At 39.8% G+C, this 26072-nt stretch overlaps 1 protein-coding gene across 1 annotated transcript in view; it reads left to right on the top strand.

The window, feature by feature from the left end:
* The window catches only part of LOC130267183 (A disintegrin and metalloproteinase with thrombospondin motifs 2-like), a 761535-nt gene that overhangs the window by 351071 nt on the left and 384392 nt on the right, over positions 1-26072 (top strand). Inside the window, 2 exon segments of the mRNA XM_056516542.1 lie at positions 942-1098; positions 17217-17322. Of these exon segments, the coding sequence (XP_056372517.1) occupies positions 942-1098; positions 17217-17322 (263 nt within the window).

Raw genomic sequence — 26072 nt, 5'->3', positions numbered from 1 at the left:
CGTTATAAAAATATATTGTTAATTAAACCGCACGGTTAATGACGTACGCGCAAAAAATTCAAAAGTCCAAAATAGCGTATTTTTGGTCAATTTTTATATCACGAAAAAAGGAATAAAAAGCGCTCAAAAGGTCTGATCAATACAAGTATTATACCGCTAAAAACTTCAGATCACGGCGCAAAAAATGAGTCCTCATACCGCTCTGTACATGGAAAAATAAAAAAGTTATAGGGGTCAGAAGATGACAATTTTAAAAGTATAAATTTTCCTGCATGTAGTTATGATTTTTTTCCAGAAGTACGACAGAATCAAACCTATATAAGTAGGGTATCATTTTAATTGTATGGACCTACAGAATAAAGATAAGGTGTCATTTTTACAGAAAAATGGACTGCGTAGAAACGGAAGCCCCCAAAATGTACAAAATGGCATTTTTTCTTCAATTTTGTCGCACACTTATTTAATTTTTTCCATTTTGTCGTAGATTTGGGGGTAAAATGACTGATGTCATTACAAAGTAGAATTGGTGGCGCAAAAAATAAGCCATCATATGGATTTTTAGCTGCAAAATTGAAAGGGTTATGATTTTTAAAAGGTAAGGAGGAAAAAACAAAAGTGCAAAAACAGAAAAACCCTCCGTCCCCAAGGGGTTAAAGATCCACCAAAACAATATCAGATCATCCAATGATGACTGGTGGGTGTGTATATGAATATCAGGGCTATTTACATGTCTAGTTACATGACATCACAGCTAAACATTAATTTACTATAATTGTGTTGGTTATTGGTTATTGTTGGTTATCCACAATTTAATTTAATTTTGTATATTAAAATTTTTATATACTCAAAAGTTCATGGGTCATATATAAAAATAATAAAATATGGCATGTTGCTTGACACGCAACCCTAATGTATATATTGTTTCTCTTTTGATTTTCAAGTCTTCAAGTTTAATTGAAGTAGGAAACCCCTCTCAGAGTTTGGAAAATGTATGCCGTTGGGCCTACCTTCAACAGAAACCAGATACAGAACATGCTGAATACCATGATCATGCAATATTTCTTACAAGACAAGAATTTGGTCCCTCTGGAATGCAAGGTAAAAGATTTATATATTGTGTGTATGTGTGTGTGTGTGTATATATATATATATATATATATATATATATATATATATATATATATATATATAGTAACCCCCCGACATGCGATGGCCCTGACATATGATCAAATCGACATACGATGGCCAGACTCTCTCAGAGGCCATCGCATGTCGATGTCAGCATCGACATACGATGCTTTTATATGTCGGGGCCATCGCATTAACTGCTATCCGACAGCGCAAAATGCTTAAGCTGCTATCGGATAGCAGTTTAAGCATCCCGGACAGGTTCACTTACCTATCCCCGCTGCTCCGGGTCCACTTTGCGATCCCCTGGCGTTTTCTGCATCTTCTCCGGGGTCCGGGCCTCGCTTTCCAGCATCGTTATTATGTCGTGCGCACGCCGCCCTGGCGCCGCAACGTAATAACGTCACCAGAAAGCGAGGCCGGGACACCGGAGAAGATGCCGAAAAAGACGGAGGATCCCGAAGAAGACGCTGGAGCAGCGGGATAGCATCGGGAGCGGTGAGGATGCGGTCCGGAGCGTTGGGGACAGGTGAGTATAACTTCCTATACTTTACATTGCACGAATCCCTCAACATACGATGGATTCGACAAACGATGGGTCGTTTGGAATGAATTACCATCGTATGTTGAGGGACCACTGTATGTATATGTGTATGTGTATATATATATATATATATATATATATATATATATATATATATATATTATATACATTGTACAATGGCATTTGCATTGCACACAGATGTATTAGTATACAAAGAATTAGATCTTGGAAAATATCTGTCTATAGCACAGTTTGTCTTGACTGTTCAGAGGTGGTAGAGGCAATATGTGTTTGTAAATCATATATACTCTTATCTTATCCAAGTAAGATTTTAAAATATTCTGTCTCAGAAGTGCAATTTTACTATACAATATATAATATAGTCACCAGTCTAATGCAATTTCGAAAGGTTATTCCCATCTGCAATAGTTATTCCCTATCCACATGATGGGAGATAACCTGCTGCTGGTTGGGGATAAGTATGAGAAGCTAGGTAAGTTGTATTCTTACTGGAGTGCACCACCTGGTCATTGCTTCATTTATTCCCTATGAGGTTTCCAAACTTTGCTGACCGCTAAGACTTTGTCCTCATTACCTTAAGTCTAATGTTTTGGGGCCATTGCATTTGTTTAAAAAAAAAAGACAGATTTAAAGTGTTACTGTAATGTAAAAAAAAAATCTTCTAAATGTTCAATTTTGTCAAAAGTTTTCACCAATCAGTGTCTGAATGCTATGTGTAATGCTGCTGGTTGGCAAGCACCAGTGTACCATGTGTCATGGTTCTTACCTGCGTTGGGCGACATTCTATGTGCCATGTGTCTGTTGTATTTCCTAGTCTCCCTGCTCTGGTGTCTCTTGCACAAGCACTGGCTAAGTTTTATAGAGTCAGTATAAACTCCCTAATGGTTCCTCCTCCATTCCCAGCCAGACACTGCATATATATGTCTGCCACACCTGCTGTTCCTGGTCTCAGCAAGGTTGTGGATTCAGTATTGCTAAGGTCTCTGTCTGCTGAACCTTTATTCCAGAACCTACCTGCATTCTGGAATTTGCCTCATCCCTTGGACTCTGACTTGCCTCTCCAATAATGAACTTGGTCTGTTGACTACAATTCCTCTCTGCTTGCAGCCTGTCCCAGCCAGCCTGCACCTGTAGCAATCTTGGCTAGCTCTTGTTACAGCACCTGTTCATTTCTGCTGTGTCTGGCGCTGTCTTTAGGGTCAGTTTGCCCCTTCTGCCTGCCTGGCCAACTGCCACTTGTGGCACAGTGGGTCCACACTGTGCCCCCCCAATGATGGCTAAATTAATGGAGATCTGCAGCCCTAGACACTTATCCCCTATCACCAGGATATATATCCGCCTCTCCCATAAATATACATGGAGGAGGCGTGTCGGCCATGGTATCATGCTGCGGCCGACGTGCCTCCTGCACAGGAGAGCCACGGCGGAGGGTCCCAGCTTTGAACCCCCGGGATCAGACCCTAATGGCGCTGGTGATACTTGAAACAGCTGTCACTGATTGCAACTCTCCTGTCTGTCTCCACACAGCTCCCCGCTGCAGTTTTTTTGTATGCACAGAAGATTATAAAGTCATAAGAAATTCTACAGATGGTTAATGCTGTTTTTACTTCCATTAATAGCCAGAGAAAGAGGTTCGGACCTAGGCTCAACAGGTGCACAGCTCTTAATTACTACCTCCACTCTATGTAAGGGTGGTGCTATACAAGCAGGCAAAATTAGACAGATATGCATAAACACTTCAAGGTAAAAAAAGAAGCATGTAGCATCTCACCCATTGCTGTGAATTTTTCTTGCTTTTTTCGGCAACTTATAAAAATAAATTAGAGTACATGACACATGTTGGGAGGGGGAGAAATGAAGGGGATCACAAAGACAACAGTCTGCTTTGCTTCCTTCCGAAGCTTCTTCTGGCCTCCACTATGGGGTAGTGTGACGTGCTCATATACACAGACCTGGAGATTATTAACACAGAAATATAAGACAATTTTTAATACTTAAAAACACACTAATAACCTATACGGTACCCAATTGTGACATGCTAAATCATATGAAGGGAGACATATAGTTTCAATTGTTGAGCCCAATACATTGAGTCTACTAATCCGTAAGACTTCTTTTTTTCATTAATAATGCATCACGATCGGCCTCCCTTCCATATGTATCTATCCGTTCTAAGCCCTCAAATTGTAAACCTCTTGGATTGTTATCATGCTATTGTTGCATGTGTTCTAAAAATCTTGTTGCTCCGTTGCCTGTCTGTAGGCATATATCCCCGAAAATAGACTATGAAAATATAGGAGGTCTAATTCCAACCAGCAAAGGTCATGATGTGCTGAAAACACTAGAATCACCGACAAGAATACCTCTGATCAACAATAAATTAAAACATAGCCTTTAATAAATCAGATTAAAAGACACATGACTAGGCACGACCTACAAAAATTGCCAAAAACAAGGAAAATGTGTGCTGCCACAAACCAATAGTGGAAAAATAATTATGAAGTGAAAACAATAGGAGCTCTGAAGTGTTTTAGTCAGAGTTGTTTGTCAGGATAGATAACAGTCCTCTATAGCATATTTGTCAAGTCAGATAGCAGTCCTATACATTAGTTGAAGGGGAGGATGTAAAATTATCAACGGGTGGTCAGCATATGCAGTTGTAGAGGAAAATAGATGGTATTATGCCCACTAGGTCTAAAGGCACCCGTCCCTCTGTCCCTGCCTTTTGAGGGACCCACCTCCTTAACAGGGTGGCCTCAACCACAGTGACGGACCCTTTCCTATCCTAAGTGAGGGATAAAACAACAAAGGAGGATGGAAAGGGTAATAGTGATAATGGAAATAACACTTCAGAGCTCCATAAATAAAAAAACAAAAAATACACACAAATGAGATAAAATGAGAGTAATTCCAATTCCAATGCGTTTCACCTGTCAATTCGCCACAGGATCATCAGGGAATGTTAACACTAATAATCAGGTAAGCTTGAGAGTTTTTGTTATAGAATAGACAGTTATAATAGAAACTCAGGTGATTACTCTGAACTTGTAGATGTCAAAGCAAATCGCAAATGTATACTGTTAAGTCAGCTGCTGCACTCACAATAGTATCAAAAACATTAGTATAATAGTTGAACCTAGGTGTCATGTTAATTAATAAAATCTATTCACAGCTAGACTAACTGCCCATAAACATTAACAAATAGAAAAACCTGCCCTATACAAAGTACTTCTATACAATAATAAACATCAAATGATAGGTAGACATAGATGATGCTAGAGATGATGATAATAATAAGCAAACAAGTGGTATCCACTATAAATGTAATAGAAGTAAAAGTAGGTAGATAGAAAAAATCACATCCCGGCTAGTCGGCTGCAAAGTTTCAACTGAGATAGATAAAAAAAAATCCCTAGTGAGTAATGGCACACTTAGGATAAAGCAATTAGAAAAAAGGAAAGGGGAAACACACTGAAATGGCATCAGCACACCAACACACAAATGTAGAAAATATATACTAATTTTATTATGCCAACTTTATGTCTATACAAAACAGAGTGGAAGAAGAAAACAGTATTAAAATCATTTAAAATAATGGGCTAAGATTTAAGCCCAAGCACTCATCTAGGGAGGGGCCATGAACCCACTCTCCCAGTAACAGGCACCCGTCCAACTGTGCTGAATGATTAGTCACACCATACATGTAAGATCGTTATAGATAATGAATGTACAGGCTGTGTAGCAGCATAGTCAATAATTTATAAACAACAATAAGCAGCTATAATAACCACTAACAAAGCCTGTGATACTTTAGGTGTGCACTATGTATGAAACAAGCGTGCATAAGATGGAGGACTCGACCAGATGTAATGATCAGTATGTGAACGGGGCCACAGAGACCCCACGCGTTCCGCCGCTCCCAAAAGGCGACTTCCTCTGGGGTTAAGTGCTTGTCAGCTTCTTCCCCATTATATATACAACAATATTACATAAAGATTAGAAAATACCTTGCAGGTGGTAAAGTGCGCCATGCTCAGACCCCTTGTGCGGCTTCCACACCGCGTACTGTTCCGGTAGGTGTGTAACTTCTAGTTATAGAATAGGAAATAGGAGTAGGAACGTAGTACGTGCGTACCACGACTCCTACGTGTGCGTTCCACCTGATCACATGATCGGGAGTGTGTGTCACATGACCTCCATATTTAGCGCGTGTGCCATACAAACATCAGATATCAAATTCTGGAGCGTGCACCGCGCGAAGTATACATACCGCGCGTGCGCACCTCCTGAGTCAGTTTGTAGCCAAGAGTACATTAAATATGAGAACGGTGCATCATATGTGGGCTAATCCTGTTTTTTGGAATTTTAATACTCTCTCAGCCCAAGGGCTGTGTTACATATTTATATGATAAAAATATATATATATATATATTTAAGATTGACATACTGAAGTGACATGCCAACCCATTATCCATTTTTTGCCCCCGCATCATACATACAACCATCATTCACCACTACATCATGCTGCACATGTAATGAGCTAATATTCTACTGAGAATGGAAAAGAAAGAAGAAGAAAACTATTCCATAAGTGGTGAGAGACATATACATACTGGGTGACTAAGGTGAATAAAGGTGTAAAGATGAGTGATAAAAAACATATATATACTGAGTGACTAAAGGGAAATAAGAGAATAGCACATCTCAGGCACAGCACATAATTATGGCCTCACATGCATATCGTTCATGCGCATCCGCTGTATTATTTGTTTTGTATCCTATATAGTATATTTATTCCCATACTAGTAAAAAATAATTGTATAGAGAAGGATTAAATACATATCATACATATATCTTTATTAATCTGATTTGTCAATAGCATGCTCCAAATACTAGTGATTAAATACCATATCACCCTTGGTTACTACAAAATTATTGATCACCCCAAAAAAAGGGGGGGGGAGGGGGCTTGGAGGGAGGCGGGGGGGGGGGGGGGTAGGGAGATGAGTGGAGGGATTTATTTAGGTTCCCAGTACGATAGTCATCAATTACAGCGCAAAGGTATATGTGTCCCACACATAAATTTGCAACAAAATATCCAGTGGGGCAATTGTGGACACTGAAGTGTTTGCATGGTCAGTACAATGTGTGATGCAGTGGCACACATATATGGCACACACTGTTAGGAAAAATATGTCAAGAGGAACATTTACAAACACTTCAGTATCCACAGTATGTGCATAATTAACGCACACGAAGTTGCGGCGTAATGATTCCAGGGATAGCAATTACAGACATATCAGTATTTGCATAAGAAGTCGTTGTCTCCTAATCATGTTGTCACCCCAACCCACAACACACAATCCCTCAAGGTGGAATGTCTGAGCATGGCGCACACCATCCGCAAGGTAAACATCATCTAGAAAAGGTACTCAATTTTGGCAAAACATAAAGTTATATATTAAAATTTCATAATTATAAATACTCCAAATAATCCTATATATGAGTAGTGACACTAAATGCATGTTGTTACAATAAATATAGGTGAAGATATTATTACCACTGTTCAAAACCAGGCAAATTCCAATCTACGTCCACTCCTCTATATATGTCCAAACGTCAAAGGGTAAGTATAGGCCAGCAAACAGAAAGTGATGTCCCATCATCATGTTGCCCCACCTAATTTGGTGTGCAAGGGTACATCAATTGGACTATATGAAGAAGTTCATCTTGTTACCAATTAGATTATGTCCATAGTCTTTTATCAATCTCCTCTATGGTTTCAATCCTTCTCGATCTTTACTTTAATCCATAAACCTTCGTCTTAGTTGCATCGTTCGCCAAAGGGACTCTGTCCATGGGTTAGGCTTAATGGAGATGGCACAATATGCAACATCAGTAGCCAGAGGAACTCTATCGATGTAAAATCACCTATGTGTACATTTCAGGAAGAGAAAGAAACATATTATAATACTTTGTTTGAGCCACATTAAGGAATACTAGTTATCGACCGGCCTGGTCATCCAGAACCCTCGTCCCACCCCAATGTGCGTGTTAATCTGTGTGTAGGTGTCAATGTGTGTAAGTGAGATACTTGTCAAGTAATTAATAGTGATAAATCTATGTGTAGCTAACCAAAACATTAAAATAATAATTTGTGCATATACCGTCCTGCATGTGTCCCCATATATCCTAATTAGGTGCCCCCATTATTCCACAAAATTAACCACAGCGAACGATGTGTACCACACTGTCCATAATGTAGTGGTTGGTCATATGTATTTAGAATTTGCGTGGTGTGTGGGGCCACCATGATATAAAGAGGCGGGGACTCTACTGCATACGTTAATGAATGTGCCCTAAAAGTAGTATATATCCAGCCCTAAAAGTAGTATATATCCAGGACAAACCAGGTGTCATAGCAAAGAATGAGTCTAAATGATTAAATGTGAGTGTGTGTGCGATGTGTTGCCATGCACCAATGAAATGGTGCGCAAAAGCACACCACACACACCACCTTGTGGGCTAGCTAGCTACTAAGGTGATAGTGTAAGTGCAAGTGTGAGTTTGTGTATGTGTTAAATAAACAAAAGTGAAAGTGAAAGGCAAGTAATGTGTGTCTGCAATATATGCCATAAAAAGTAGTGTCTACAATATATACCATAAACAGTTAGTGTAAGTAGACTAGCTAATAATGGTGTTAAAATATCCCGTGTAATGAATGTGTGAAATAGTGTAACCCCCTCCAAAACAATATGTGTAAAAAAACAAAAAACCATACCATGTGTTGTCAGGTTCAGGAGACAAGGTCCGTTTCTGTAGATCCCACTAATGTACTATTTCAGTTTCTGAAAAATACAACAAGGTTTGGAAACACAAACTTACATATCCTCATACTTGGGTGAGTAAGATGGACACTTGATTTGATGAGGATATGTAAGATTGTGTTTCCAAAACTTGTTATATTTTTCAGAAACTGAAATAGTACATTAGTGGGATCTACAGAAACGGACCTTGTCTCCTGAACCTGACAACACATGGTAGGGTTTTTTGTTTTTTTACACATATTGTTTTGGAGGGGGTTACACTATTTCACACATTCATTATTTTACACACATTCATTACACGGGATATTTTAACTGTTTATGGTATATATTGTAGACACTACTTTTTATGGCATATATTGCAGACACACATTACTTGCCTTTCACTTTCACTTTTGTTTATTTAACACATACACTCACACTTGCACTTACACTATCACCTTAGTAGCTAGCTAGCCCACAAGGTGGTGTGTGTGGTGTGCTTGCGCGCATCATTTCATTGGTGCGTGGCAACACATCGCACACACACTCACATTTAATCATTTAGACTCATTCTTTGCTATGACACCTGGTTTGTCCTGGATATATACTACTTTTAGGGCTGGATATATACTACTTTTAGGGCACATTCATTAACGTATGGAGTAGAGTCCCCGCCTCTTTATATCATGGTGGCCCCACACACCACGCAAATTCTAAATGCATATGACCAACCACTACATTATGGACAGTGTGGTACACATCGTCCGCTGTGGTTAATTTAGTGGAATAATGGGGGCACCTAATTAGGATATATGGGACACATGCAGGACGGTATATACACAAATTATTATTTTAATGTTTTGGTTAGCTACACATAGATTTATCACTATTAATTACTTGACAAGTATCTCACTTACACACATTGACACCTACACACAGATTAACACGCACATTGGGGTGGGACGAGGGTTCTGGATGACCAGGCCGGTCGATAACTAGTATTCCTTAATGTGGCTCAAACAAAGTATTATAATATGTTTCTTTCTCTTCCTGAAATGTACACATAGGTGATTTTACATCGATAGAGTTCCTATGGCTACTGATGTTGCATATTGTGCCATCTCTATTAAGCCTAACCCATGGACAGAGTCCCTTTGGCGAACGATGCAACTAAGACGAAGGTTTATGGATTAAAGTAAAGATCGAGAAGGATTGAAACCATAGATGAGATTGATAAAAGATTATGGACATAATCTAATTGGTAACAAATTAGGTGGGGCAACATGATGATGGGACATCACTTTTTGTTTGCTGGCCAATACTTACCCTTTGACGTTTGGACATATATAGAGGAGTGGACGTAGATTGGAACTTGCCTGGTTTTAAACAGTGCTGACAATATCTGAACCTATATTTATTGTAGCAACATGCATTTAGTGTCACTACTCATATATAGGATTATTTGGAGTATTTAGAATTATGAAATTTTAATATATAATTTTATGTTTTGCCAAAATTGAGTATCTTTTCTAGATGTTGTTTGCCTTGCGGATGGTGTGCGACATGCTCACACATTCCACCTTGAGGGATTGTGTGTTGTGGGTTGGGGTGACAACATGATTAGGAGACGACTTCTTATGCAAATACTGATATGTCTGTAATTGCTATCCCTGGAATCATTCCGCCGCAACTTCGTGTGCGTTAATTATGCACATACTATGGATACTGAAGAGTTTGTAAATGTTCCTCTTGATATATTTTTCCTAACAGTGTGTGCCATATATGTGTGCCACTGCATCACACATTGTACTGACCATGCAAACACTTCAGTGTCCACAATTGCCCCACTCGATATTTTGTTGCAAATTTATGTGTGGGACACATATACCATTGCGCTGTAATTGATGACTATCGTACTGGGAACCTAAATAAATCCCTCCACTCCCCTCCCCCCTACAAGCCTCCTTCCCCCCCCCCCCTTTTTTTTTTGGCGATCAATAATTTTGTAGTAACCAAGGGTGATATGGTATTTAATCACTAGTATTTGGAGCATGCTATTGGCAAATCAGATTAATAAAGATATATGTATGATATGTATTTAATCCTTCTCTATACAATTATTTTTTACTAGTATGAGAATAAATATACTATATAGGATACAAAACAAATAATACAGCGGATGCGCATGAACGATATGCATGTGAGGCCATAATTATGTGCTGTGCCTGAGATGTGCTATTCTCTTATTTCCCTTTAGTCACTCAGTATATATATATGTTTTTTATCACTCATCTTTACACCTTTATTCATCTTAGTCACCCAGTATGTATATGTCTCTCACCACTTATGGAATAGTTTTCTTCTTCTTTCTTTTCCATTCTCAGTAGAATATTAACTCATTACATGTGCAGCATGATGTAGTGGTGAATGATGGTTGTATGTATGATGTGGGGGCAAAAAATAGATAATGGGTTGGCATGTCACTTCAGTATGTCAATCTTAAATATATATTTATTTTTTTATCATATAAATATGTAACACAGCCCTTGGGCTGAGAGAGTATTAAAATACCAAAAAACAGGATTAGCCCACATATGATGCACCGTTCTCATATTTAATGTACTCTTGGCTACAAACTGACTCTGGAGGTGCGCACACGCGGTATGTATACTTCGCGCGGTGCACGCTCCAGAATTTGATATCTGATGTTTGTATGGCGCATGCGCTAAATATGGAGGTCATGTGACACACACTCCCGATCAGGTGGAACGCACACGTAGGAGTCGTGGTATGCACGTACTACGTTCCTACTCCTATTCTATAACCGGAAGTTACACACCTACTGGAACAGTACGCGGCGTGGAAGCCGCACAAGGGGTCTGAGCATGGCGCACTTTACCACCTGCAAAGTATTTTTTAATCTTTATGTAATATTGTTGTATATATAATGGGGAGGAAGCTGACAAGCACTTAATCCCTGAGGAAGTCGCCTTTTGGGAGCGACGGAACGCGTGGGATCTCTGTGGCCCCGTCCGCATACTGATCATTACATCTGGTCGAGTCCTCCATCTTCTGCACGCTTGTTTCATACATAGTGCACACTGAAAGTATCACAGGCTTTGTTAGTGATTATTATAGCTGCTTATTGTTGTTTATAAATTATTGACTATGCTGCTACACAGCCTGTACATTCATTATCTATAACGATCTTACATGTATGGTGTGACTAATCATTCAGCACAGTTGGACGGGTGCCTGTTACTGGGAGAGGGGGTTCATGGTCCCTCCCTAGATGAGTGCTTGGGCTTAAATCTTAGCCCATTATTTTAAATGGTTTTAATACTGTTTTCTTCTTCCACTCTGTTTTGTATAGACCTAAAATTGGCATAATAAAATTGGTACATATTTTCTACATTTGTGTGTTGGTGTGCTGATGCCATTTTAGTGTGTTTCCCCTTTCCTTTTTTCTAATTGCATGTTCCTTGGTACACTGATCAGCACCCACAATAGATATATGCACAATTAGATTGAGCCCCCATTCTTTTGTATATTTCCACACTTAGGAGAAAGTACTTTTCCCCATGATGGCAGGACACAGCATCCCTGCGGGTGGTCGGTGCATGAGGGTCTTGTCACGTTAGGTTCCGTTGTATGCTGGATCAGCGCAACTATTTATGCTACGCGCTGTTGATTACAACTTCCGGCAATGGCAGCGTGCCGGAAGTGGTACGCTGCAGTATAGTTACTAGAGGGTCAGTTCCGGTACTAATAAAAACACACGGATCCCAGAGACCGGAACTGGCGCGAATGCCGGATGTGATGGCATGCATGTCAGTGTGATGTGGTGTTTGTGTTCCAGATGCCGGCAAGGTAGTGCTTTACCATGACAATGCTGCAATACATGCTTTTAATAGAAATGGGGATAATAGATGTCACAGTATGAATGGCATCTTGTGCTTACTAGTCAGGGATGTTATAAAGGGTACATATAAATGAAAATGTACAGAAAAATAATTATTAGAAAGCTTGTGTGGTTCTTGTGCCCAAATTTAGAGAGAGGAGATAGATAGACATTTAAAGGGGTATTCCAGGCCAAAACCTTTTTTTATATATCAACTGTCTCTGGAAAGTTAAACAGATTTGTAAATTTCTTCTATTAAAAAATCGTAATCCTTCCAATAGTTATTAGCTTCTGAAGTGGAGTTGTTGTTTTCTGTCTAACTGCTCTCTGATGACTCACGTCCCCGGAGCTGTGCAGTTCCTATGGGGATATTCTCCCATCATGCACAGCTCCCAGGACGTGACATCATCATTGATCAGTTAGACAGAAAACTTCAGAAGCTAATAACTATTGGAAGGATTAAGATTTTTTAATAGAAGTTATTTACAAATCTGTTTAACTTTGCGGAGCCAGTTGATATATATATATAAAAAAAAGGTTTTGCCTGGAATACCCCTTTAAACCCCTTTAAACCTCTGGGGGTAACTGTGGGTTTCTTTCTGTAGTAAACAGCAATCAATATCTCCCCTCTGATATTCTGTTAGATCACTTCTAGTACCTGAAATTGTACAGCTAGGGGGGAGGATACATGTATAGTCCTCATGTGATTAGACAGGGGTTTATGGTGTTGGTGATTGATATCACCAACATGCTCCAGTATGCAACGCCTTATTTCTTTGTTTTTCCTACATATGCCAGTGGACAAGGACACTGATATGCATAGATCACGTTTCGTGTCCTACAATTTGCAAAGTCTCTACATATGTATCTGAATCCATTTTTAGGGCTCAAGGTATTTTGTAACTTTTATATATTCACATCCCTTACAAGATCCACAGCGATATGTTCCTACAACCTTACAGTCCAGCCATGTGCTTCTTGTGGGAGGGGGCAAAAGGTGACTATTCATGAGGTGATCTACTAGGTTTTTACCCCATATATATGTAATTTGGGGTCGGCTGCCCACCAAATCAGCTATTGCCGAATTAGATGTCAAAATGGGCCAAAACTGGGGGATGATTTGTCTGATTGATGTAGCTGCTGTGTCAAAGGTCCCAATGGTCCCAGGGTGTTATCATTTTTTTGTTGTTTGGGGTGTTAGCAATGTGCTACGATCTTTTTTTTAGCCTCATTATATGCTTTTTTTAAAATTGGGTAAGGATATCCTCTTTCTCTTAACCTATTACGCTGCTTATCAGACTCTGACTGAGAAGATGCATACCTCGAGCAATTTCTCCTTAAATGATTGGGCCTTTGGAATACCCCATTTGAGGGGGACTGGATGATGGCTATCCCACCTCAAAAAATTATTACCCGCTGTGGGTTTTCTGTAGACGCATGTGTCAATGCGTCCCTCTAAGTTCTTTTGCAAGTAAACATCGAAGAAGCAGAGAGAGGCCCTATGGATCTTGTAGGTAAAATGGAGACCCAGTTAGTTGATATTCAATTCCTGATCAAATTTGATGAAGTGCTCCTTTTCTCCTGTCCAGATTATTATCACATCATCGATATACCTTCCCCAGAAGGATATTGATGGTTGGTTCTTGTCATATGCCTCACTAAACACGACAGATCCCTCCCACCTGCCCAGGTAGATGTTTGCATATGTTGGCGCTGCCAGGCTGCCCATGGCGGTACCCCTGAGCTGGTGGAAGAACTGTGTTAAATGTAAGGAAGTTTAGTGAGGACAAATTGGAGCAACTTCAAAATGAATTTATGTGCTTGGTAATAAATGCTACGACTTGAAAGAAAATACCCCACTGCCTCCATACCTTTATCGTGAGGTATGGAGCTGTAAAGGGTCTCCACATCAATTGAGCACAAACAGGAGTCAGCGTCCAGAACCACATCTACGGAGTACACTACGTGGGTATTCCAGAAAGTGATAAACTGCTTTTCTCTTATTTCAACACCCCCCCTAACTGAAAATGGCTTTTGTTCATATTGTATTTGCAAAACTAAAACGTTTTGCACGAATAATTTTCTTTCGGTGCTGTTTAGCCATGTAATTTTTTGGTTTGCATTATTTATTTCAGTTTTTTATAAAATCACCTGCCGTTGTATTGCGTTTCTAGGTTATGATAGGTCTATTTTTCGTTATACTTTGTATATCTTTATCATTTTTCAGAATAAACCTATTCTGACGTATAGCCCAGAAATTTCTTGGTTCATAGGTGTTTCTCTTTTTTTTTTTTTTTTTTTTTTTTTATGCGGTCTTGATCACTTCTAATGAACCTTGTCTTTTCATAACTCGCTCTTTTAACCCCTTAAGGACGCAGGACGTAAATGTACGTCCTGGTGAGGTGGTACTTAACGCACCAGGACGTACATTTACGTCCTAAGCATAACCGCGGGCATCGGAGCGATGCCCGTGTCATGCGCGGCTGATCCCGGCTGCTGATCGCAGCCAGGGACCCGCCGGCAATGGCCGACGCCCGCGAGCTCACGGGCGTCCGCCATTAACCCCTCAGGTGCCGGGATTAATACAGATCCCGACATCTGCGGCAGTTCGCGATTTAAATGAACGATCGGATCGCCCGCAGCGCTGCTGCGGGGATCCGATCATTCAGAACGCCGGACGGAGGTCCCCTCTCCTTCCTCCGTCCGGCTCCCGGCGTCTCCTGCTCTGGTCTGTGATCGAGCAGACCAGAGCAGGAGATGACCGATAATACTGATCTGTTCTATGTCCTATACATAGAACAGATCAGTATTAGCAATCATGGTATTGCTATGAATAGTCCCCTATGGGGACTATTCAAGTGTAAAAAAAAATGTTAAAGTAAAAGTAAAAAAAAAGTGAAAAATCCCCTCCCCCAATAAAAAAGTAAAACGTCCGTTTTTTCCTATTTTACCCCCAAAAAGCGTAAAAAACATTTTTTATAGACATATTTGGTATCGCCGCGTGCGTAAATGTCCGAACTATTAAAATAAAATGTTAATGATCCCGTACGGTGAACGGCGTGAACGAAAAAAAAAAAGTCCAAAATTCCTACTTTTTTAATACATTTTATTTTTAAAAAAATTATAAAAAATGTATTAAAAGTTTTTTATATGCAAATGTGGTATCAAAAAAAAGTACAGATCATGGCGCAAAAAATGAGCCCCCATACCGCCACTTATACGGAAAAATAAAAAAGTTAGAGGTCATCAAAATAAAGGGATTATAAACGTACTAATTTGGTTAAAAAGTTTATTTTTTTTTAAGCGCAACAATAATATAAAAGTATATAATAATGGGTATCATTTTAATCGAATTGACCCTCAGAATAAAGAACACATGTCATTTTTACCATAAATTGTACGACGTGAAAACAAAACCTTCCAAAATTAACAAAATTGCGTTTTTCGTTTTAATTTCCCCACAAAAATAGTGTTTTTTGGTTGCGCCATACATTGTATGATATAATGAGTGATGTCATTACAAAGGACAACTGGTCGCGCAAAAAATAAGCCCTCATACTAGTCTGTGGATGAAAATATAAAAGAGTTATGATTTTTAGAAGGCGAGGAGGAAAAAATGAAAACGTAAAAATTAAATTGTCTGAGTCCTTAAGGCCAAAATGGGCTGAGTCCTTAAGGGGTTAAATCCATAGCCTGTTTTTCATGATTTTTTCATAATTATTTATACGCTTCAAGCGTTAAATTTGGCTATAAGGTATGCTATCCCATACGCATTTCGGATGGGAACTATGATAATGTAATATGGAATTATTTGTAATTTCTTTAAGAAAACCTGTAGTATTTATTATCCTGTTCTCAACCCAAATGCGCACATCCAAAAAATCAAGGCTTAATTTTCCAAATTGATATGTGAAAAGCATGTTCACCTGGTTAATCTCATTGAGGTATTGCACACAAATTTTGTATTCATCCGGTGTTCCATCACCTATTACAAAAACATTGACTTATCTCGGATATAATTTAATATTTCTCTTTTTATAAGAGAGTTGCCGAATGAAGCAAGAAAAGTTCACAGCAGTAAGTCGCTACATGCTTTTTTCTTACCTTGAAGCTGTTTTTACTTCTTCTATATAAGAATTTTTTTCCAGAGACTGTACTTAGAACAAAGCACCCTATCAAAGTGGAACACACGTGTATTTTCTTTTGCATCAGCTATACCCCTTCCAAATGGGAATTCAACCCTATCTGTAGGTGGTGCCAGTCTAACCTTTTTCTATGTTTGTTTGCAGCCTATAATTGTCCTATTAGTTTGACAGGACTGAACCCTCATAAACCTATGTTGGTGGTGTGTTAGTTCATTTTCATTAACATTTCATTTAGATTTCAGAATAGCATTTCTGAGAAAACCCTCAAAAATATTAACCTTAAACTTAAAAGCCTATATTTTTTACGGATCAGTTATGATGCCTTTTTGAATACCGGTACATATTTGCTAAGCACCAGTCCTGTGGAACAATCCCGGTCATTATAGGGTCTGTCTAGCATGGTACTTCAATTTGATTTATCTGTGTAAATACAGTAGATAAGATTGCATTTTTGTTTTTGTATCTCCAATAGTAGACATCCCCTTAAAGGATACATAAAAACTTATGTTGTGGTCACTATTACCAAGATGACCCCTTACCTCTACTTCAGATACTTTGTCTGACAGATTGATTAAAATTCATTTTAAGCATTGCGGTTTGGTCTCTTGTCTTTTCTCTATATTATGGACTTTTATATTGTATTCATAATTTCTTATTTTCTACTTCTTTAGGTTATGCGCCAGTCACGGGTATGTGTCACCCAGTTCGGAGTTGTACACTAAATCATGAAGATGGATTCTCTTCAGCCTTTGTAGTAGCTCATGAAACTGGTCATGTGTAAGTATTGTATACTAATCTCAATTTTTCACTCCTTATCGAAATTGCAATACCTAAAAGGTCAAGCAGTAAGGTTATGCGAATCAAGCAAGTAGCGGGTATGGCTAAGATCTGCAAATGATCTGTGATTTGTTAAGATCTAATCTGTGGCATGTGGGAGGGGCTTCAATGGTATAAAACTCAGATCAAAACAAAAGAGAATTCAGCCACATAGAACCTCTGAAATCAGATCAGGTCAATATGGAATGATTGTATGATGCCACCTGTTTGTCAGAATGCTAGTTATGCTAGTTATTGTCGAAAGCAGAGATGGACATAATTCTTGAACGGAGAAACCTTGGTTTATCACTCTGGCAAATTGCTATGTCCAAGTTGTCAGCACGTGTGTCCCAGTTGTTTGGAGACCAATGATGGAACTTGAATGACAAGAGGTGCACAGAGGCGAACCTCTGCATGGACAGATCATCAGATTAGAAATTTGATGCATAGTGATCCTTTCTGTACTGTGAGTGAATTTGGACATTACATACCAAACCTAGGGAGTTGAACATTGTCTAAAAAAACCAGAAGGCAGAAGTTAGAAGGTGCTTACACAGCATTAGGCTATAGGCCACATTTAGCTACAGGGTGTTCCATTGACCCCACACCCACTCTCTCAAAGGCTATTATGGTGCTGGACAAGACAGGTATGAAGGCTGTCTAAGTGAGGAATTATATTAATTTAAAGAATAAAAGTTAAAGAAGTGTGTGTCCTTATTTTAAGGCATTCCAGATGATGAACTGCTCAGATAAAACCGGACATGGAGAGCATAAAGAGTTAGTTAGCATGTGTGTGTATGTGTGTGTGTGTGTATATATATATATATGTATATATGTATATGTATGTATATATATATATTATGTCATGTGAATACGTATGACTGGATGACAGAATAGAAGGGTAGGATACATCACAAGCAGTTTAACTTGAGTTTAACTTAAATTTTACTTGAGTCAGTCTAAGGTAGCAAAAAGTACAGCTGTAAAGCATAAAATAATCTTATATGTTGGAAACTGGTAGACATGCAGGCAGATATGGCTAAAGATCTGAAGAAAGTTATTACAGAAAAAAAACAATTGGAAAATAAAAGGACTGACTTAAAGAATAGAGCCAGAAGAGCAAACATAAAAATAGTGGGGTTTCCGAAAGAAACAAAAACCTGTAAAACAAAAGAAAAATGAAAATAAGTAAACAGAAAGAACCTATTTTGAACAGAAAAAGACGAACTTATAACCATACAAAAATAAAGAATATTGGTTCAAAACAATTATCTATATTAACATAATCACAACTGAAACCGCTTCATCATCACAAAGTTCCATATCAGAAAGTTTACTTTTGTGTCCCTATTACCCTTTTGTTTTCTTCATTTCCTCCTTCTTCCTCTTATTATTATTATTATAATTTTTCTTTGTATCAAAATAGGGATGATACATATTGAGATAGAGCAACGTGCACTAAAAATTGAGTGCATCGTTTAATTTACTACATGATACATGGAAAATGATCTTTCCTGTGTTGTAAAATTAACCCCTTAAGAACCTAGGGCGTATGGATACGCCTTGGCTTCCTGGTACTTAAGGACCCAGGACGTATCCATACGCCGGGCGGGGACCAGACCGGGATGACTGCTGATATCTATCAGCAGGCACCCCACGCAAATACCCAGGGGGGTCATCAGACCCCCCCATGTCTGCAATTGATGCAAATCGTTGGTGAATTCATACCGGCGATTTGCGCCAATTCCGGGTCATTACCGGTCTATGGTGACCCGGAATATAAGGGGGATCGCGGTTGTCCAAGACACCCACAATCCCCCTGAAGGGATAGGAGTGAGGTGGCAGGGGTGCCACCCCTCCTATCCCTGCTATCGGTTGTCAAGGAGCAACAACCAATAGCAGATTGGGGGCAGGAGGGTTACTTTCGGTTTCCCTGTTCTGCCCACCCACAATAGGCGGGGCAGGACGGGGAAATCGACAGAGGACCCGTGGCAGAAGATCCACCGTAAACCTTTGCCAGTTCGAATGTACCCTAAAAACACTACACTAACACAAAATAAAAGGTAAAACACAACATATACACCCCCTTACACTGTCCCCCCCCCCCCCCCCCCAATAAAAATGAAAAATGTATTGTACGGCAGTGTTTTCAAAATGAAGCCTCCAGCTGTTGCAAAACAACAACTCCCAGCATTTCCAGACAGCCACTGACTTTCCAGGCATACTGGGAGTTTATCAACAGCTGGATGCATCCTGTTTGGAAATCACTGGCATAGAATACCCCTATGTCCACCCCTATGCAATCCCTAATGTAGTCCTCAAATGCGCATGGCGCTTTCTCACTTCGGAGCCCTGTCGTATTTCAAGAAAACAGTTTAGGGCCACATATGGGGTATTTCTCGGGAGAAATTGCACTACAAATTTTGGGGGGCTTTTTCTTTCTTTCTTTTTACCCCGTATGAAAGGGAAACATTGGGGGCTACACCAGCCTGTTAGTGTAAAAAAAATAAAAATGTTTACACTAACATGCTGGTGTTGCCCCATACTAATATGCTCTGCGGGCGCACAACAAGGCTCAGGAGTGAGAGTGCGCTATGTACATTTGAGGCCTAAATTGGTGATTTGCACAGGGGTGGCTGATTTTACAACGGTTCTGACATAAATGCAAAAAAATAAATACCCACATGTGACCCCCATTTTGGAAACTACACCCCTCACTGAACGTAACAAGGGGTATAGTGAGCCTTGACACCCGACAGGTGTTTGAAGAATTTTCATTAAAGTTGGATGGGAAAATGAGAAAAAAAAATTTTTTCACAAAAATGCTGGTGTTACCCTAAATTTTTCATTTTCACAAGGGACAATAGGAAAAAGCCCCCCCACAAAATTTGTAACCCCATTTCTTCTTAGTAAGAAAATGACCCATATGTGGATGTAAAGTGCTCTGCGGGTGCACTAAAATGCTCAGAAGAGAAGGAGCACCATTGGGATTTTGAAGAGAAAATTTGTCTGGAATTGATGTCCCCGTGTGTTTACAAAGCCCCCATAGTGCCAGAACAATGGACCCCCCCCCCCACATGTTACCCCATTTTGGAAACTCCACCCCTCATGTAATGTAATAAGGGGTGCAGTGAGCATTTATCCCCCACAGGTGTCTGACATATTTTTAGAACAGCGGTCTGTGAAAATGAAAATAATTTTTTTTTAATTTGCACAGCCCACTGTTCCAAAGATCTGTCAAATGCCAGTGGGGTGTAAATACTCACTGCACCCCTTATTAAATTCTGTGAGGGGTGTAGTTTACAAAATGGGGTCACATGTGGGGGGTCCACTGTTCTGGCACCACGGGGGGCTTTTTAAATGCACATGGCCTGTGACTTCCATTCCAAACAAACTCTCTTTCCAAACGCTCAATGGCGCTCCTATTCTGAGCATTGTAATGCGCCTGCAGACCACTTGATGTCCACACATGGGGTATTTCCATACTCAGAAGAAATGGGGTTACACATTTTGGGGGTCATTTTCTCCTATTATCCCTTGTAAAAATGTAAAATTTGGGGAAAAAGTAGCATTTTAGTGAAAAATTTTCTTTTTTTCATTTACACATCCAACTTTAACAAAAAGTCGTCAAACACCTGTGGGGTGTTAAGGCTTACTGTACCCCTTGTTACATTCCTTAAGGGGTGTGGTTTCCAAAATAGTATGCCATGTGTTTTTTTTTTTCCTGCTATTCTGGCAACACGGGGGCTTCCTAAATGCGACATGCCCCCCAAAAACCATTTCAGCAAAATTTGCTTTCCAAAAGCCAAATGTGACTCCTTCTCTTCTGAGCATTGTAGTTCACCCCCAGAGCATTTCACGTCTTAACATGGGGTATTTCCATACTCAGAAGAGATGGAGTTCAAAATTTTGGGGGGCATTTTCTCCCATCACCCTTTGTAAAAATTGTAAATTTGGGAAAAAAATGCACTTTAGTGAAATTTTTTTTTTCATTTACACATCCGACTTTAGCGAAAAGTAATCAAACACCTGTGGGGTTTTAAGGCTCACTGGACCCCTTGTTACATGCCTTGAGGGGTGTATTTTCCAAAATGGTATGCCATGTGGGGGTTTTCAGCTGTTCTGGCACCATAGGGGCTTCCTAAATGCGACATGCCCCCCAAAAACCATTTCAGAAAAATTCACTCTCCAAAATCCCATTGTTGCTCCTTCCCTTCTGAGCCCTGTTTTGCGCCCGCTGAACACTTGACATACACATATGGGGTATTTCCTTACTCTAGAGAAATTGAGTTACACATTTTGGGGGACTTTTTCTCCTATTAATCCTTGTAAAAATTCAAAAACTGTGTCTACAAGAACATTCGAGTGTAAAAAATGAAGATTTTGAATTTTCTCCTTCACTTTGCTGCCCTTCAAATCCACTTCAAAAAGGAACTGGTCCCTGAAAAATTCCGATTTTTAAAAATGTTTTAAAAATTTGAAAATTGCTGCTGAACTGCTGAAGCCCTCTGATGTCTTCCAAAAGTAAAAACGTTAAGATGAAAATATAAAGAGGACATATTTTATTTGTGAATCAATATATCATTTATTTGGAATGTCTGTTTTCCTTACAAGCAGAAAGCTTCAAAGTTAGAAAAATGCTAAATTTTAAATTTTGGAATCTTTCACCAAGAAATGATGCAAGTATCGACACAAATTTACCACTAACATGAAGTAGAATATGTCAGATGTGCAAAAAATGGCCGGGTCCTTAAGGTGAAAATGGGCTGGGTCATTAAGGGGTTAAATGTTTTTTGAAAATCCAATAAGAAAAACTATTTTAAAGAAACCTATAAAATGGATAGTAGAAAGGAAGACGTCCAGCGCTCGGCTCGGGAACAGATCTTTATTTAGAATCCAAAAAAAGACATACAGGTACACGGAGACGTGTGACGCGTTTCGGCTTGTATCACCAAGCCAATGACTAAGGCTTGCTGATACAAGCCGAAACGCGTCACACGTCTCCGTGTACCTGTATGTCTTTCTGTGGATTCTAAATAAAGATCTGTTCCCGAGTCGAGCACTGGACGTCTTCCTTTTTACTATTATCTGGGCGTAGTCCACGCCAGTCCGTGCGCCTACTGCAAAGGGTGAGCTGGTACAAACCTTCTGTATAAAATGGATAGGCTTACAAAGTTGTATGCTGTTGAAATAGCATATTGATCGTCCAACAGAATTAGACCAATGGGTTATCAACCTTGACTGTTTCTGATCACATCGCTATGTTATTGTGATAGACATAATACTTTAAAATGAAATATAATAAAGAGGGATATCCATTACAATGACAACAGGATTTCTATTTATCCAGATTTTTAGGTAGAAACCAGCAAATTTTATTGATGTAAAACAAAATCTAAGAAAGGCTGGGGTACAATCCTCTATTCAGAACTTGAGGATTGTCTTGAAAGATTACTTCTCCTTCATATATAGTTTTTAAGATGTGCTCCAGTGGATAGAATCATAGAGTATTAGGTAGGATCAGACATTCAAATAATAGTATCCACATAACTATTAAGAGTTATCACTGTTTTTAGGCAGCAAGGGTTGGGAGGAAATGAAAAAGTATAAAGGTTCTAGAGGTTTTCTGGATGCTCAGATGGGGGAAGGATGGGGAGCAGATGAATGTCTGAATTTGTGGTGTGGGTTGGTGTGTTTTTTTCTTCCCCTTCTTACATAATCTATCATGGCCTTTCCCTGTGGCAAGTGGCTCCAGCTTTTTCCACTTCAGTTTCTGCTGATTATAATCTTAAATGGGGGGGGGGGGGACTTGAGATACTCCCTTTAAAATGTAACAGGTTAGGCGAATAGAATAAATTGGTATCAATTGCTGATGCCATTAATCACTATTTACCTGCTGTAGTCTGTCTGCAAGAGACTCCCTTGACTTTGGAGACTAAAAGTGTGGAGTGGCTGTAGTTGTGGAGAAAGTGGGATAAACATTCCTTTAGTTTCCATTCCTTCTACTCAGTATTCTCAATGGGAGTTTTTAGTCTGATCCATTGTAGAATTAATTTTTAAGGAGAACTATGGGGCACAAAAATATATCCCCATATCCAAAGGGACTCGGCTTATTTTCACCTTAAGGACTCAGCCAGGGCCGGCCTTAGGTGTTCAGGCACCCCCCCCCCCCATTACCCCATAAACATACACAAAGAGGAAAAAAAATCTTAGTAACAAATATATTTTTTTATATTTAATCATTCCCCTGCCCCCTTAAACAGTCACATGTCCCCCTTAATCTGATGCAGTATAGTTCCCCCACATTAGGTGCAGTATAGTTCCCCACATTAGGTGCAGTATAGCTCCCCACATTAGGTGCAGTATAGCTCCCCACATTAGGTGCAGTATAGTTCCCCACATTAGGTGCAGTATAGTTCCCCACATTAGGTGCAGTATAGTTCCCCCACATTAGGTGCAGTATAGTTCCCCCACATTAGGTGCAGTATAGTTCCCCCACATTAGGTGCGGTATAGCTCCCCACATGAGGTGCAGTATAGCCCCACATTAGGAAGAAGCAGTTTCCCCACATTAGGTAGTAGCAGGTTCCCCAAATTCGGTAGCATTGTCGTTCCCCCATTTCCTCCCCCCCTCCCCCCACCGACTCACACACACACAGGCAACCACACATGCACACACACACAGACAGACAACCACACATGCGCACACATGCACACACACAGACAACCACACATGTGCACACACACACAGACACCCACACATACACATAGACAACTTAACCTGATCTGCGCTGCGCTTCTCTTCACTCCGGCGGCGGTCTGACGAGTGACGTCACTGATGTCCTGTGCGGGTCTGCGGAGGTACGTCACATGTGCGACGTCCCTCTTCAGACTCGGGCCGCCAGCCAACCGGAGACGCGGAGGAGGTCGGGGTAAGTGAAGCCTTCCGGAGTAATGAAGAAAACTGTGCCCTGAAGTGGAATGTGACCCTCCGCATAGGGACACAGTTGAGGGAGGGTAGTGGGAATGTAATGAGAGGGAGCGGCCTGCAAAGCAGAAAACTGTGTCCCTGTGCGGAGGGTCATATTCCGCTAAAGGGCACAGTTTTCTTCATTACACCGGCATTTAGCGCTGCTTGCATGAAGCAGGGCTAAATGACGGGCGTCGGGCAATACAAATTATATATACTTGGAGCGAGCTGTGTCGGCCGCCCGGCTTCCCTGTTGCTATTGCGCCCTGTGCGGCCGCACAGCTCGCACACCCTTAAGGCCGGCCCAGGACTCAGCTCTTTTTTGCAAATCTGCACTGTGTCACTTTATGCAACTTATTAATTTTGCTTTTACTTCTGATTCTGAGATTTTTTCGTGACATATTCTACTTTAAGATAGTTGTAACTTTTTGTTGATATTTGCATAATTTCTTGGTGAAAAATTTCATGAAGCCTTTGGAAGACATTAGAGGGCTTTAACGTATGGCAGCAATTTTAAACATTTTCACGTAAAATTCTAAATCTGAATTTTTTAGGGACCAGTTAAGTTTGAGATGGATTTGAGGGGCCTTTCTGTGAGAAATCTCCCATAAATGACCCCATTATAGAAACTGCACCCCTCAAAGTATTCAAAATGGCAGGAATGGCAGCAAAGTGGAGGAAAAAAATCTAAATCAAATTTTTTTTTACGCTAACATGTTTTTGTAGCCCCTCTTTTTTTTTCTTCCATTTTTACAAGGGGTATAAGGAGAAAAAGCCCCCAAAATTTGTAGCCCAATTTTTCGAGTATGGAAATACTTCATATGTGGATGTAAAGTGCTCTGCGAGCTTGCAACATGGCTCAAGAGAGAGAGAGCAACTGTGGGATTTTGGAGAACAAATTTTTTCTGTCATGGTTTTTGGGGGGAATGTTGCATTTAAAAAGCCCCCATCATGCCAGAACAGCAAACAATTTAAATAAATAAATTAACCGCATAGCCCACTATTTGGGAAACTACACCCCTCAAGGAACGTAACAAGGGGTAAAGTGAGCCTTAACACCTTACAGGTGTTTGGCAACTTTTCATTATTTTGAAGAGAAAATGAAAAATTTGATTTTTAACACTAAAATGCTGGTATAACCCTAATTTTTTTCATTTTCACATGGGGTAATATTGGAAAAGGCCAACAAAATTTGAATCCCAATTTCTCCTGAGTAAGGAAATACCTCATATGTGGATGTAAAGTGCTCTGCTGGCACTCTACAGGTCTCAGAACAGATAGAGCGTCATTGGGCTCTTGGAGAGAGAATTTTGCTGCCATGGTTTTTGGGGGGCATGTCGCATTTAGGAAGCCCCTATGGCGCCAGAATAGCAAAAAAAAAAAAAAAAAAGCCCACATGGCAAACTATTTGGGAAACTACACCCCTCAAGGAATGTAACAAGTGAGCCTTTACACCCCACAAGTGTTTGCCAAATTTTCGCTAACGTTGGACTTGAAAATGAAAAATTAGATTTTTTTTTCGAAAATGCTGTTACCCAAAATTTTTCATTTTCACAAGGGGTAATTGGAGAAAAAGCCCCCCAAAATTTGTGGGGTATTTCCGTACTCAAGAGTAATTGCGTTACAAATTAAGGGGATCTTTTTTTCCTTTTGCCTCTTGTGAAAATGAAAAGTATGGAACAAAACCAGCATGTTAGTGTAAAATTTTTTTTTACACTAACATACTGGTGTAGATCCCAACT

Source organism: Hyla sarda, chromosome 4, assembly GCF_029499605.1.
Source record: "Hyla sarda isolate aHylSar1 chromosome 4, aHylSar1.hap1, whole genome shotgun sequence".
Taxonomy (NCBI): domain Eukaryota; kingdom Metazoa; phylum Chordata; class Amphibia; order Anura; family Hylidae; genus Hyla; species Hyla sarda.
Note: the sequence above shows the minus strand (reverse complement) of the source record. Positions and strands in the feature narration are given on the sequence as shown.